The following is a 16,928-nucleotide window of genomic DNA, read 5'->3' on the forward strand; positions in this document are numbered from 1 at the left end:
AGTACTTCAAAGAATCAACAACTGGGATCTCATCCTACTGAAAAGTTTCTGCACATCTAAAGAAATCACCAGCAGAGTAAAAAGAAAACCCACAAATTGGGAAAAAAAGTTTAGCTGACTATCCCTTGGACAAAGGTCTTCTATCTAGAACATATAAAGAATTAAAAAGCATCAGCTCCCCCAGATTCAAAGACCCAATCCAAAAATGGGCAGCGGAGATGAATACACACTTCTCAGATAAAGAAATACAAATGGCAAATAAATACACGAGAAAATGTTCAACATCATTAGTCATTCGAGAAATGTAAATTAAAACAACACTGAGATTTCATCTCACCCCAGTAAGAATGGCTATCATTAAGAAATCAACCAATAACAAATTCTGGCAAGGCTGTGGAGAAATAGGAACTCTTCTCCACTGCTGGTGGGAATGCAAACCAGTGAAACCACTGTGGAAATCAGTTTGGAGATTCCTCAGCAAACTAGGTCTAGAGGTCTCATTCAACCCAGCTATTCCCTTTCTGGGTATTTTCCTAGAAGATCTGAAAATATCATATCACAGCAATATATGTGCACCCATGTTCATAGCGGTGCAATTTGTAATTGCTAAATTGTGGAAGCAACCCAAATGTCCATCCACTAGGGAATGGATAAAAAAATTGTGGTACTTTTATATAATGGAATATTACTCAGCTATAAAGAAAGATAAACTCAAGGCTTTTATAGGTAAATGGTCACAACTAGAGACCATACTCATAAGCGAAATAAATCAGACCTGCATGTGTAAGCAATGTATTGTCTCACTAGTTAAGAACCTGAAAGAGTGAATAAAAACTAGGAGGTATGATAGACATTGTGAAATGAAAGGAAAATGTTCAAAAGTAAAGGGCAACTGGGGTGTGGGAAAAGAGAAGGGAAAGAAGGGGAAATTATGTATGTATGTATATACAGGATAGCTAACACAGTTGTACTACTGTTTTTTTATTGCTCTACAGAAAGGAACAGTTAATGATTACTTGTTTGATCAATATTGCATGTCTCTATTTGTTTTCCTGAGAAACCACTTTGTAGCTATCAATACTTAATACAACAATCATTGTTAATTTCCTACCACTTTGTCTGTAAATCTGTATTGTTTGTATTGTTCTTATGCTATTTTGTAAATGGATGTCTGTTAATAAGTTTTTCTTCTTTTATTTTTAAAATAAATTTTAAAAAAGAACTCTCATAAACTGATTAGAAGGAAGCATAGAAAGAGTTAAAATTATAAGAAAGGGGATAACTGATAAATTCATTAATTCTGCAAATATTTATTCAACACCCACTATATGCTACATACAGTGTTGGACCCTAGAAATACAGTGCTGATATTATATTCCAGTAATTCTTTGTTTATTTCCCAAGTAGGTTATATGTCCTATTGTAGAAAAATAAAAGCTTTTAAAATGTATTTGGATACTAGACTCTTATCTCGGAATTGTGTTTTCCCTTCCTCTTCCTTTCAATTCTGGATATCAAACCTAAGGCTTTACACATCATAGGCAAGGGCTCTACCACTGAATTACACCGTCAGCTTTTATCTTTAACTTTTTGAGGAATGCCAGGCTGTTCTCCAAAGAGCCATATTATATTCCACATGAAACTATAAACTAGGCATGGTGGTGCATGCCTGTAATCCCAGCACTTAGAAGGCTGAGGCAGGAGGATTGCTGGGAGTTCAAGACCAGCCTAGGAGCTCAAGGCCAGCCTGAACTGTATAGCAAGACCCTGTCTCAAAAAGACAAGAAAAAGAAAAAAGAAAATATATGAGGGCTCTAACTTCTCTACATTCCTGTTAAACTTACTGTTATGCTTATTTTTAGTTGTATTCATCCCAATGCATATCTAGCAGAATTTCACTGTAGTTTTGACTTACATTTCCCTAATGAATAATAATGTTGAGTATTTTATGTACTTATTATCCAGTTGTACATATCAGAGAAATGTCTAGTCAGGTAATTTTCCATTTTAATTGGATTTTATATCACTGAGTTGTAGAAATTCAATATATATCCATCTTTCTTTTCTTTAGCTTTGAGATTAGAGGCTTTTATATTTCCCAGGCTTGTGACTGGCCTTTTTACTTTCTTGATAGTATTTTTCAAAGCATGAAAGTTTTGTTTATTACAGTGCCTCAGGATCTCTGACACATGGTAGGCAAATGCTCTACCACTGATCTATATTCTCAGCCCTTGAAGTATGAAAAGCTTTTAAATTAATGGAGTTTAACTTATCTAGTTTTTATTTGGTTTCTTATGCCTTAAATGTCATATCTAAGAAAATATTGCCTAATCCAGGTCAAAAAGATTTATACTATGTTTTCTTCTAAGAGTTTTACAGTTTTAGCTCTCAGATTTAAGTCTTTGATCCATCTTGAGTCAATTTTTGTATATGATTTGATGTCATCCAACCACTTTTCAGACTGTATCAAATGGCTAGCCATAAAGTCTGCTCAGGAAAAAACAACAAAGCAGCCAAATTCACCACTATAGAAAGCCAACTCCTATGTTTCTAGCTGAGGAGATGAAAGGTATGTGGTAACCTAAAAGACCAGAATTAAAGCAGTAAATTCCCAGCTGATTACTCAATAAGTAGTAAAAACAGTTCAAGGATTTTAAACCAAAGTGGATACAAGGCAAAAGAGCTCCCACTAACTGCTGAAAAATATAAGGTGGGTGTGGTAGTACACGTCTGTAATCCTAGCACTCTGGAGGCAGGAACATCACAAGTTTGAGCCCAGCCTGGCAATTTAGCTAGACCCTACCTCAAAACAAACAAACAGCAGTTATATATCACTCAGCCAGGATATGAGCCAACACCCAGGATCACTAATTTAAAAATAAATGCTCTCCTTTTCTTCTTTTATTCATCCAAATTAAAAAGGTAAAGGAATATGTCTGGACCTTTTCTGTCCTTTTAATCCTTTTTCTTGTCACATCAAATCATAAACATGTTTTCAGTAAAAAAGTGCAATTAGATAAAGGTAACACAGAAAAGAGTAAAGAAATATTAAGGAAGCAAAAGAAGACAGAAACTCATTTGCTTTATCTTCTCTTGATCTTTAATCAACCTTTATAAAATCTTGCCAAGTGTTAGACAAATTTGGCAGCAGGAGACTAGGATGCATCCAAAGTTTGACAAGTGTGTGATCTCACAGAGTTTAATGGGTAACTAGTGATCTATAAGACCACAAACTTTCTCCTTACGTCTAAACTGAGTTTATGAGTCTGAGATAAGTCTTGGTTTTCTCAGCTCTGAAACAGAAATAGTGGGAACACTTATGTCTGACCTAGCTGTCAAGAATGATGAAATTATATCTAAAAAAACTGAGCTCCTGGAGGGAAAAATGTTAGAGAAGTTCTGAGCCTTAAAGTTGTTGATTCTGTAAAAGGTAAAATTATAATAGATTTGTATTTTTTAAATACAAGAATCTCAGATTTTTAAAAAAGCAGCAATTCTATTAAGACATTCAAAGAGTTCATCATTGTAATGTTAAGCAAGGCTGGTCCTGTCAATCCCTCTATCACACAGAAAGCACCACTCTTCACTTCATTTCCCAACAATTAACAAAGAGGATAAACCTAGTAAGGAAAAAAGAGAGAGAAAGAAATGGAGATGGAGCTCAGTGGTGCACCACTTGTCTAGCAGGTATGTGGCCCTGGGTTCAATCACTAGCACACAAATGAAGCAAAACAACCAGAAGGGTAGAACACAGAAAAGAAACAAATATTGAAATAGCACAACCATGTAACCATATCAACAGCAAAGCTTTCCCTACTTACAAAGGCTGTTATTCTCATTTAGTCTTTTGGAAAAAAAATTCTTCTGATTTGGAAAAAACACTTGAATTTTTTTTTAATGACTGGCCATACTGTATGGAGCTAAATTATGTGAATAGGCATGAGACAACTGAATGGTAGAACACGGGAGAGCTCAGTGGTGAAGCACTTTCCTGGAACATATAAAGCCCTGGGTTCAGTCTCTGGCACCACAAAATAAGTAAATAAATTAAATAAAAAATAAGGAAATGAGGGGCTGGGGATTTAGCTCAGCAGCACAGCGCCTGCCTGGCAAGGGCAAACTCATGAGTTCAATTCCCCGTACCGGAAAAAAAACACAACAAACAAACAAACAAAAAAAGGAAATGAGAAAATATTTTTGAAATATAGGCAAATAAATATAATATGAATATAAAAGACAGGAAATAACAGTAAAATAGCTATAAAGGTGGCTTTTTTCAAATTCTCAATTTTTTTCCTTTTCTTCATTTCAGCAAGAACATGATAAACATCTTTTCAACCTGAGCAAGTAAGACCAACTAAAACAACTATGTTTCACTAAATATTTATGATAGTTCCACACAAATGAGGAATTATACATAAATGAATATACAAATGGGATTATATATAAGTGGATAATGTACAATGAAAAATAGTAATTAATATACCTAATCATATGTAGTAATGGAAAAATTTTAAACACAATAATTTACCTACCTTCATGGGCACCCTTTTTCAAAGTAAAGGTGATTATTCTCACTGACAGAAAGCATCATATGTGATGCATTTTTAAAAATTCTAGTAAGCAAATAGGAAATCATTAAGGGAAGAATATAAAGCTATTTTAAATATAGTTTGTAATTACATTATATTATTTACACTTATAATTTAAATAAATTATCAAATCAACAAAAAAATCAAGTAGATTATATAATGAAGGAAAAAAAATTTCCCCTCTAAAAGGCAAAATTTCTAGCCCACGAGAATTATGAGAATGTTAATATCACTGAAAGAATAAGCAATATAGCAAGTTAGTTTCAAAAAAATGAACTCATTTAGACATGTTATACATAGTATTTCAGGGGAACTCTCAAATGGTAGTCTAGTTGACAAAGCTATTCCAGTGGAATTTAGGAGATATGGCAGTGACAGAGAAGGGGAAAAAAGTCTCATCAGCACAGAAATGATAAAATTTAAAAGCTGCTTATAGGGGCTGGGGATTTAGCTCAGCGGCACAGCGCCTGCCTGGCAAGCGTGAAGTCGTGAGTTTGATTCCCGGTACAGGAAAAAAATAAATAAATAAATAAATAAAAAATAAAAATAAAAAAGCTGCTTATAGCAGCACAACTTAAAATAGCTAGATCTTGGAAACAGCATATATGTCCATCAACAGATGAATGGATAAGGAAAAATGTGATATTTATACACAATAGAGAACTACCTTTCCATAAAGATAAACTTGAGGCATTCATAGGTAAATGGATGCAACTTGTGAACATAATGTTAAGTGAAATAAGTCAGACACACAAGCTCAAACATGGCATGGTTTCTCCTATATGAGAAACGCTATACATATATACAATAATATCTATATACATATATATAGAGAGAAATAATCCACAAAAATGTGTACACACTTCAGGAAAAGGAAAACTTCTATAAATATTTTAAATTTATTGAGGTATCACTAAATTTATTGAGGTATCATGAGATTAATACGTTACCTTTGGCCTCTACAATTACAAGAGTGCTCAAAGTGATACCTATTAGCTTCCAGTTATTTATTGCTACAGTGAATTGCTGCTTGAGTAACCTTGGTCAGTGAGACTGCTGCACATGCATTTTCAATTTCTTCTCTAATAGTTGGCAATGTAGTGGGTTTTCTGTGATATACAACATCCTCTAGGGTCCCCAATACCCTCTAGGGTAACACCACCCCTTGGAAAAGATCATACTATTTTTCTTTTCCTGAACTGTGTACACTTTTTTTGGGGCAGACTCTGTACATATGCACATAAATGAAGAGAAAAATAGAAGACAAATTAGTAGAAAGTAGGAAGAAGTTCAAATACTTCCCCAAATTACATATTTCATTGTTTTAAAAGTATTTCAAAATAAATGCTAATTTATTTCATTTATACTAATAATTTATCTTAGTTCATTGAAAAGAAAGTTTGTGTAAGAATTTTTTTGTAAGAATCTTTTTGTAAGAATCTTTTGTAAGAATTTTTGTAAGAATCTTTTTGGCTTACATCTTGTACTAAGTAACTAGTTTGAAGATAATGATACACAATGTAGCAACTATTGTTATTCTCTTATTATTTGGTTATGAAAATTGGTTTCATTTTTCATAAAATAAAAAGAAAACAGTTTAAAAGCTATCTGAATTTAACACTAAATGATGACGAAAATAACTAAAGGAAGGGGCTGGGGATTTAGCTCAGCAGCACAGTACCTGCCTGGCAAGCGCAAGATTGCGAGTTCAATTCCTGGTACCAGAAAAAACAAAACAAAACAAAAATAACTAAAGGAAAAAGGCATACTGGTAACTGAACTTTAGGGAATATCCTCTGGGTAACCAAAAAAGCATGGTACATACTTCCGTTATACTTCCACAATAAACATACTTCCATTATAGACCTAATACACTCCATTTCCCTTGTGCCAAGGCAGATAGTCAATAAAAGTTTACCAAATAAAAGTATTTATTTGGGGCCAGAGAAGAAAGGGGAAAAAAGAGAACATAAATGAAGAGAATAGGCAGATTGCTTTGGTCATTATTTATTACACAGCATAATTATAATAACCAAAATATGTACTTATTTTGCACAGTGAAGTATCTGTATTGTTGCAGACCCAGACAAAAAGTACCTCAATAAAACCCTGGTAGAACAGACTGAAAAGTAAAGAGAACTGAATTTGGATGGCTCTACAACATTCCAATTCACCTAAAGAGAGGTGACCTTATTTTAGGCACTCAGAGAAATCAACTGAGCAATGAAGACCACAATATAGTTAAACTGAATTCAGAGGTATACTATTAATTTTGTATAGATACACTACATAATTCTTTAGCGTCCAGAAACTTGATGATTAATGAATCAGCTGCCAAAAACTCCCTGGTGAAGCTAACTAAATAGTGTAAATATTAGTGAATGTATCCATTTAGAGCAGTTTGTTAAACTATTATGGAAATATTAAATAAATAATAATACTAATAAAGGCATAACTAATGGTGCAAAAGCCAACAAGCCAAAGGATTTAAGTCTCAGTGTTGGCCCATTTCCTTTGTTAGCTTCACTAATTCATACTGATTAGTATGAATGAATATCATTATAGTAGAGTAGAGGTTAATATTATGAGCCCTAACAGCTGGAAAAAAAACTTAGGTTGCAGTTGTCTATAAATGCAACTGACCATGAACAAATGACTCAATTTGTATGGTGAACTTGGTGTACAAGACTTCATATTTGCACAAAGAGCCACCCTCTCTTTATCACAAGAATATAAAAGTAGATAAAATAAAATTGCTTTGAGCTTTTAAAATAACAGTTAAATTAAAATGAAGTCACCAGGACACAAATCATTTAAAATGTGTATTAACATAACAATAAGTGGTTATCCTGTAAATTATACTCAACTCCTCCTTCCTAGTAGTAATAATGATAATAATACCATTACCTTGTTCTTATAGCCATTTCATTTTTTTTTCAAACTACTTTCACAAATATTAATTGAAGCACCCTTCTATATAATCTGACCACTCCTGGTACAAGCACATTAAGTACAGATTTACATGGCAGGAAATATTTCTGTCACCTCCCTAATGCTAAGAATATGCTCCCCCACCCCTTTTTTTTGAGATAGGGTTTCTGTAAATTACCCAGGTTGGGCTCTGGCTTGAGATTCTCCTGCCTCAACCTCTGGAGTACTGGGATTACAGGCATGCACCACCACATCCAGCCTGCTCCCTTTTATTTATATGGATTCTCACTACTTTCACACATATTAATTGGAGTAGTAGCTGGGGATATAGCTTAGTGGCACAAGTGCCTGCCTGGCAAGCACAAGGTCCTGAGTTCGATTCCTGATACCAAAAAAAAAAAAAAAAAAGATACTAATTGGAGCAGTAACATTATGAATGATCATTCCATTCTTTGCATCGTCCTAAGGGCATAATACAAAAGAGTAGAGCAACTAAAAATTGATAAATAAGTTAGATGACTGTGAGGCAGTTAAACCATGTTCTTGAATTTAGATTCAGATCTCTCCAAAGCCTCAGAATCAGAGCAACTCCCCAGAACAATAAACTGATTCTCCCTTGCTCTGGACATATGCTTAAGGAGGCAACAGAAGAATTAAGATATCTTTTTCTTTGGTCTTTTTGAGACAGGGTCTCGATGTGCAGTTCAGACTAGCCTTGAGCTCACTTTGTAGCCCAGGCTAGTCTCCACTTGCAACGATTCTCCTGCCTCAGCCTCCCAAGTGCTGGGATTACAGGTGTGCGCCACCACGCCCGGCTAATTAAGATATCTTAAGTATGAGAATAAAAAAATCAAATCTTTCTTGTTCTCTACTGTAATTCCTCTGTATTGAGCATACGCCTAACACAAAGTAAATCTTCAACAAATCTTCATTGTGATTATTAGTAAAGGGAGAACATTCTACCTAAATTCTCATAAAATATCTGCTCAGTAGCAGGGAACAAAAGTTTCAATTTTTTGTTGTTGTATATCTTTTCCTCTACAATTATTGCTTTTAAATGTGTATATAAGAAAGGAACCTAAATTAGGGCCACAGAGCAAGTCTATTAAAAATCTAAAGAGACAAGCAGCTGGAAGGTAGATTCAGAGAGCCAAGACAGCTACAAAAAATCAAAGAATATACCCTGATAACCCTTCATTCAGCAAACAAGCTCTTATAAGTTCCATTATTAAACTAAAAATTATTTCACTGAGGGGCTGGGAATTTAGCTCAGCGGCAAAAAGCGCCTGCCTGGCAAGCGCAAGGTCGTGAGTTCGGTTCCCGGTACCGGAGAAAAACCAAAAAAAAAAAAAAATTTCACTGAAACATTTTCAAAATATAGAGTTAGCGCTTACATGTTTGTGTATTTACAGTATTCATCTTGTAATTAAATTGCAAAAATAGTTTCTTTTTCTTTGACAGGACCAAAATGAAAGAAACCATTGCTGTTTGACTTATGCAAGAATTTAGTTGCTGGAAATTGGGTATAAAATTTTAAACTGATATGAATTTTACAAAGTACTAAGAAAATGTGCCACTTAAAAAATCCAATGGGTAGCTGGGCATGGTGGTGGACAACTGTAACCTCAGCACTCGGACAGCTGAGGCAGGAGGATCACTGTGAGTTTGAGGCCAGCCTGGGCTACATAATGAGTTCAAGGCCGGCCTGAACTACATAGGGAGATCCTATCTCAAAAAAAAAAAAGAAGAAGAAAAAAAAATCCAATGGGCAAGATGGGCATGGCGGCACATGCCTATAATCCCAACCCTCAAGAGGCTGTGGCAGGAGGATTACCATGAGTTTGAGGCCAGCCTGGCCCACATAGAAAAGTTTAAGGTCAGCCTATACTATAAAAAAAGAAAAAAGTCTCAAAAAAATTCAATGGGCTAGGGTAGCACACACCCGTAATCCCAGCTGTCAAGGTAGCTGAGGCAATAGGAATGCAAGCTTGAGGCCAGCCCAGAAAACTTACCAAGACTCTACACAAAATAAAATTTTAAAAAGCTGGGGAGGTAGCTCAACACTCCCATTCTCCCCCGCAAAACACACACACACACACACACAATGACAATACATTGTAAAATTTATAATATACTTTTCTAATGTGCCTTTTTGTTATTTCCATTTTGACACACAACATGTTCTCTCAAAGCAAGGACTAGTATAAATTTTAAAAAAAACAACACAATAATCTAGCTAGGTGTGATGGCGCACACCTGTAATCCCAGCACTTGGGAGGTTGAGCAGGGAGGATCATTTCAAGTTTGAGACCAGCCTGGGTTACGAAGTGAGCTCAAGACCAGCCTGAACAGTACAGTGAGACCCTGTCTCAAAAAGACAAAGTCATCATCATCGTCATCGTCGTCATCTAACTGCCATACTTAGTTGGGGAAAGTTTTTTCTTTAATTTTGTGATGATTAACATTGGTTGTCAACTTTATTGGCTTGAGAGACACCTCAAAGTAAAGCACATTTCTGGGTGTACCTGGGTGAGTCATGGGGGTGTGACCTTGAGGACTATATCTGGTGCTTGGCTCCTTCCTCTCTAGTTTTTCCCATGTTCTGCTGCCATATAGTTAGCAGCTCTTCCACAGACTGAAAACTCTAAAGCTATGAACTTAAACCCTTTTGCTTCTAATTGTATATGTTGGGTATTTTATTCCAGCAACAAAAAGCTGTATAATCCAAATTTATCTTATAAAATCTGTAAATTAACTCATTAGGAAAAGATAGGTACACTGGATACTTACGAACCAAACAATCACAAAAGATAAAAATGAAAGCACAATGATTCTCAAGCACAACACTTAAAATAAGTGTTATGTCCTTTGGGCTTGTAGATTATTCTTAAACCAAAGATAAGAAGCAATACTTCATACCAAAAGCTCCTAAACCATACCATACCAACTTTGGCAGATTATGTAGAAAACAGTATTGCTGCTAGTCAAAATTATTTCTACTGAAAGCATTTGTCACATGTTCTTTCTTTGAAGTAGATGTAAACAAATATTTTACTAAAATTTTTATTTTATAGCTGGGAAGCTTTTTGCCTGAGGTTATATTCAGAGAATTTACAGTGGCATAGGTATCTTGCCTATTCCTTTTTTGTTTTGTTTTGTTTTGTTTCTGGTACCAGGAATCAAACTCACGACCTCACGTTTGCCAGGCAGGTGCTATGCCACTGAGCTAAATCCCCAGCCCCTATCTTGCCTATTCCTACTTCTACAGATTTTTATAGATCATCCTTCAGTAGAGTTGCCAGATTAAATGCAGGATAAAGTATTTCATGAGACATACTTGCACTAAAAAATTATCGTTTATCTCAGATTCAAATTTACTTAGGCATCCTGTATTTTTATTAAGTCTGTCAGCTATATCTTTCAGTATAAGTCTATTTCAGAAAATACCAAATTCATTGCCAGGAAGAGTTTTAGTCTCATAGAAGTTGGCTAATTCCTTACCTTTTAGGAACTTCTTGAGGACCAAGCCACCACAAATGCTTCTTACAGAAGCAACTGTAAAAAACAGAATACAAGGAAATATGACAAATAAGACAAGTAAATGGAGTTCACTTTAAAAATCAGGGCTAGCTGTATAGATAAACAGCAGACTGCTTGCCTAGCATGCACAAGGACGTGGGTTTAATCCCTGGCACCTTAAAAAGACATCAAATGATAATCTGAAAACACTGCTTATAAATACCTAACATTTAAAAAGAGATCCTACTAATGTAATTCAGTTTTAAAAAATGGAAACAGGGTGCGTAGGCCTGGGTCTGGAGTGGGCGATGTTGAGATGAGAGTGGTGGCAACAGAAACTGACCAAACTCTTTGTAGGCAACCTTGAAACTAAAGTGACAGAAGAGCTGCCTTCTATGCTATTCCACCAGACTGGGCCGGTAATAAGGGTGAAAATTCCAAAAGATAAAGATGGTAACTGAAGCAATTTGTGTTTGTGAATTTTAAACATTAAGTATCTGTTCCTTATGCAATGAATCTACTTAATAGATTCCAACTTTTTGGAAGGCACATCAAAATTCAGTTTTAGATCAAGCACTAGTCATGCATCATAAGATGTCAGTTTATCATAGCCCCAGCATTGTGCTGGAAATTCAAGCTCTACCTCCACATTTCCCAGCTGCAGACAGAAAAGGACTGTGGAACACATGACACCATCATCACAGATAATTTCAGAGGTCATATTTTTCTCTAGAATATTATCAGAGACAAGCAGGGATGAACAATGTTTTGAGACAGATGCCATATGGTGGGAAATTTGTTTCCATGTGGATCAGTCAGGATCTTCACCATCACTTCAGTTACATAATCATACTTTTAACCAGTCTTCAAGCTCCCAATGGTGCCAGGATACATCACCATCACAGTGTAAAATCAGAATTCTCATCCCTACCAGCAGACAGACATTATAGCCAAGAACAGTGTTACACTGATCATAGGTCTGATCACCATTAAGGAAGAAGCAGAAAGGATTTCTTCTGTAAAGATAGGGACCCTGAAGGCTGGAGTCATAACTATAACAGAAGAGACAGTGGCAGGGGTGGAAAAGGCACTCATCTTGACACTAGCAAGTTTTAAAAGTATTAAAAGGACATTGTTTAAAGGGTCATTTTAGGCTCTTTTGACTAAGTTAAGCTGGAAATATTTTGAAAATCTCTAAGGAGCAGCTTTCAAGATGCCACATTTTAAAAAACCCTACAGCTACAGTTTAATACAGAAATGAGAAGAATAGGGAGAGGAGGGGAATGGGAAAAAAAGAAGATACATCATGTACAGGTACAAATTCCCTATGATGAATGTATCATTATATATATCTAAAATGTACCAATAAATTAAATAAAAGTGACAAAAAAATGAGAAGAACTGTAGTTCCAGTTCTTTGTTTTGTTTTGTTTTGTTGTCTTTTTGAGACAGGGTTTTACTATGCCGTTTAGGCTGGCCCTGAACTCACTGTGTAACACGGGCTAGCCTCAAACTCACAGCGATCCTCCTGCCTCAGCCTCCCAAGTGCTGGGATTACAGGCATGTGCCACCACACCCAGCACTGTTTTATTTCATAAATAAACCTTTCACCTGAGGGTTTTAAAAGAGTTTTAGAAAAAGAAAGTTTCATGGTACCTAATCATTTAGACAGCTTCAGAAGGATGGCTTATATGTCAAATGTGACTAAAAAAATTTGTGAATTTTAAATTTTGAAAAAAAATATAGTAAAAGACACATTGCTATATATCTTTTACTGTAACACATTTTTAAAATTTAAATATTCTTTTATACTTTGATCAGACCTCACAGGTTGTATTTTATTTATTTATTTACTTATTTATTTGGTACCAGGAATCGAACTCAGGACCTTGTGCTTGCCAGGCAGGTGCATGTGCCACTGAGCTATAACCCCAGCCCAATAGGTTGTATTTTAAAGCAAATATTTTAAGTATCTGTTATCCTTTTGCACTGCAAAAAAAATTTCATGTTAAGAGAATGCAATTTTGGTGTGTATAATAGAAAATCTAAGTTGATAGTCTGAAATGACTATTTTGTTAAATGATTTGTTTTATTAATAATTTCAGAAAGTTACTGGTTGTTTGGGGTAAATCATTTTGCTTAACAGAGAATTTAAGTAAAATTCTGTAACATGTTCTTTGTAGCTTTATCCTACACAAATATAAATCTACATACACTTTTTTTTTTTTTTTTGGTTTTTTTTCTGGTACCAGGAATTGAACTCACGACCTCATGCTTGCCAGGCAGGCGCTGTGCCACTGAGCTAAATCCCCAGCCCTACACAGACTATTTCATCCTAAAATTTTTCATTAAATCATGTTTGACTGGTCACTCAAGAAGTTAAATTTCTGTATGTGTACATTTTTACATGAAAAACTACAGAATTAATGTAAATTCCCTTTTTCATGGAAAAACAAAAATATCAATGCATACTCAGATAAAATGATAAAATGTTTTACTGGAAGTATTCTTTTTGGGAAAAAAGATTCATGAAGTCTTTATGTGCTGCCTCTCTTCCTCAAACTTTAGAAATTTTAACATTTTCAAAGTGCCCAAGACATGTGTACCAAGGACACATTTTATTAGGGAGATTTACAAGATGATTTTTGTTTTGAACATTAGAAGAATTTAAAGTTAAGATTTTCTGCTTCTAAAATTTTTAAATCTTAAAATTATTATGTATCAAGATATTGCATCCCGTTCATTACAGAATTCTTTATAAAATTCATTCCTTCAAAATTTGGATTTTTTAAATACTAATCACAGCCTTTACATTATGTTACTTTTTAACATATTAAAAACAAAAAAGGGGGCCAGGGATATAGCTCAGTGGCATAAGCGCCTGCCTGGCAAGCACAAGGCCCTGAGCTCAATTCCTGGTAGCAAAAAAAAAAAAGGGGGGGTGTAAAATGAAAACACCAAAGAAGACTGTGAGGCTAAAATGACTATCTGTAGGCAGAATAACTTCTTGGGAGATGATAACCTAAAAGCAAGGCTTTTCACCTATATTCAGCAATTACCTATAATTAACACCAAGACTGTCCCTTTGAATGTGATTATACAGTAGCTTGTAGAAAAGGATTATGTGAAGATGGCATTTTCAGATAATAATCAAGAGCATTCAATTCCAGTAACTCACATTCCAGTGTAAGAGTGAATTAAAATTTTGATCCTTCTTTTAACCATGTATTCTTGAAGAGGTTTTCCTAGGCTATCAGGCAAGAATTGTTTGTACCTATAGTCCTAAATATGAACATTAGTACATTTAAAGCAGTGATGGAGAACCTTTTAGAGCTTTCCATGATACAAACAGCCCATTACGGGTATCTGAGACGAATACACATCTCTCAGATGAAGAAACACTAATGGCAAATAAATATATGAAAAAATGTTCAACATCATTAGTCATTCGAGAAATGCAAATTAAAACAACACTGAGATTCCACCTTACCCCAGAAAGAATGGCTAGCAGTAAGAAATCAACCAATAACAAATGCTGGAGAGGCCATGGGGAAAAAGGAACTCTACTCCACTGTTGGTGGGAGTGTAGATTAGTGAAACCACTGTGGAAATCAGTTTGGAGACTCCTCACAAAATTAGGATTAGAAGCCCCACTTAACCCAGCTATTCCCCTTCTGGGTATTTTCCCAGAAGAATTAAAAACATCATACCACAATGATATATGTGCACCCATGTTTAAAGCAGCATAATCTGTTATAGCTGAATCTTGGAAACCACCCAAAAGCCCATCCACTGAAGTATGGATAAAAAAGATGTGGTATTTCTATACAATGGAGTATTACTCAGCTATAAAAAAGATAAACTCAAGACTTTTGTAGGCAAATGGATGCAACTAGAGACCATACTCATAAGTGAAATACCCTCATGTGTAAACATCATATTGTCTCCTGGGTGTAGGAACCTGAAAGAGTAAGTAAAACTCAGAACATAGAATAGATAGCAAAGAGAAAGAAATTGCTCAAAGGAAGGTACAACTGGGATGAAGGAAAGAAGAAAAAAGAAAGGAAGGCAAAATATATACGAATAGCTGAGATAACTGTACTGCTGTCTGATGGTCTATTGAAAGGAACAGTTAATGCTTAATTTTTTTTATATTTTGACCAATTTTGCATGCTTATATCTGGTAATCTAAGCAACTAATTTGAAGACAACTATGCAATGGAACAACCATTGGTGAATTCCTACCATCTTGTCCAGTGAAACTCTGTATCATCTCTAAAGTTTTATTTAATAATTATTTTTTATTCTCTTTAATGGTTTGAACAATCTTCCATTCTTATATCTGGTAATCTGAGCAATGTAGTTGAAGATAACTATGTAATATAATAGCTGGGCATGGTAGAGCCTGCCTGTAATCCCAGCACTCAGGAGGCTGAGGCAGGAGGATTGCTGCAAGTTTGAGACCAGCCTGGGCTACAAAGTCAGCTCAAAACCAGCCTGAACTACATAGCAAGACCCTGTCTAAAAAAGATAAAAAAAAAAAAAAAAAAAAAAATATAACAACCACTGTTAATTCCTATCATTTTGTTTTGAAACCCTGTATCACTTTTAATGTTCTTGCTTTGTTTTGTTTATATCAGTGATATTGGTATGTTGCTATTGTTCTTTTTTTTTTACTATTCTCTTTAAAATAAATAATAAAATAAAATTTAAAAAGACAAACAGCCCATTATGGCACATGTGCCATAGTTTCACCACCACTGATTTAGAGTAATAATACTTTTTTTTTTTCCTTTTTGAGACAGGGTTTCACTATGCAGTTTGGTCTGGCCTTGAGCTCACTATGTAGCCCAGGTGGGCCCTGAAAGCACAGCAATCCTCTTGCCTCAGCCTCCTGAGTGCTAAGATTACAGGCTTGCGCCACCACGCCTGGCTAGAGTAATAATTCTTTGGAACAGAGGATGAAAAAAGAGGTAGGCTCATAAGAGAAGAAAAAAGATCAGAACTACTTGGAGCTCTCTCCCAAATGGAACATGCCTTTTCCCAAAGGGACATGACCCCACTGCCATAAAAAAAATGCATATTCTCTCAGAAAAATATATACTCTCAGGGCAGGGGGGAAAATTTGAGAATGACTAAACTAGAGTGAGAGCCAAATCCATTTCCTAAATGTACACTATCCAGTATATAGTACCCAGTGTTACATGTGGGTATTTAAATTTAGCTAGATTAAAAATTCAGTTCCTCAGTCATACTAGCCACACTACAAGTAATCAATAGCCATATGTGGCTAAGGGCTAGTGTATTAAACTACCATAAATATAGAACATTTTCACTGTCACAGAAGGTTCTACTAGAATATAGCACTCTAATCAAGATTTTAAGTGGTTCTGGACAAATGATACATGCTTCCAAAGGTCAGAGCCAACACAGCATAGAACATTTAACAAAAGACAGTGTCTGCCTGTCTCTCTTTTTTTCTATGCTTCTCCCACGCATATACCAATTCTTAACAAATGGGAGAGTGGGTCATTGGACAGCTACTGGCAGGCCTATACTTGTAACTAATGAGGAGCTACAACTTTAAAAACAAAACAAAAAAACCTCACAGCCCACCTAGCTTACTGTGCCAATGTTTCTTAATCACATATCACAGTTTCCTCTAACATCCTTTCTGTTTTAACAAGTATTCTATCAACAATTGTTGAAAATAGGTCACTTTTAGTGAATGTGCCCAGGGAAGATTTCTGCCTGTTCCACAGCCCATCCGCCCTCAATTTTCAGCCATATTTCTAATGTGTCTGTACTCAAGTAATGAACTTCTGTCCTTCAGATGAAAAGATGAGAGCAGGACCTTATTTATAATATATATATATATATATATAT

General features: G+C 35.2%; 1 protein-coding gene and 1 pseudogene across 16 annotated transcripts in view; one reads left to right on the plus strand and one right to left on the minus strand.

The window, feature by feature from the left end:
* The window catches only part of LOC102019710 (chromosome unknown open reading frame, human C11orf80), a 184,920-nt gene that overhangs the window by 76,621 nt on the left and 91,371 nt on the right, over positions 1 to 16,928 (minus strand). For all 16 annotated transcript variants that reach the window (XM_013513892.1, XM_013513896.1, XM_013513897.1 and 13 more), the window contains one exon: positions 11,025 to 11,078. In XM_013513892.1, coding sequence (XP_013369346.1) covers positions 11,025 to 11,078 — 54 coding nt within the window. The remainder of the gene's footprint in view (positions 1 to 11,024; positions 11,079 to 16,928) is intronic.
* On the plus strand, positions 11,359 to 12,158 carry LOC106148440 (annotated as a pseudogene).

The sequence above is a fragment of the Chinchilla lanigera genome, unplaced genomic scaffold (assembly GCF_000276665.1).
Source record: "Chinchilla lanigera isolate Chin_1 unplaced genomic scaffold, ChiLan1.0 scaffold00021, whole genome shotgun sequence".
Taxonomy (NCBI): Eukaryota; Metazoa; Chordata; class Mammalia; order Rodentia; family Chinchillidae; genus Chinchilla; species Chinchilla lanigera.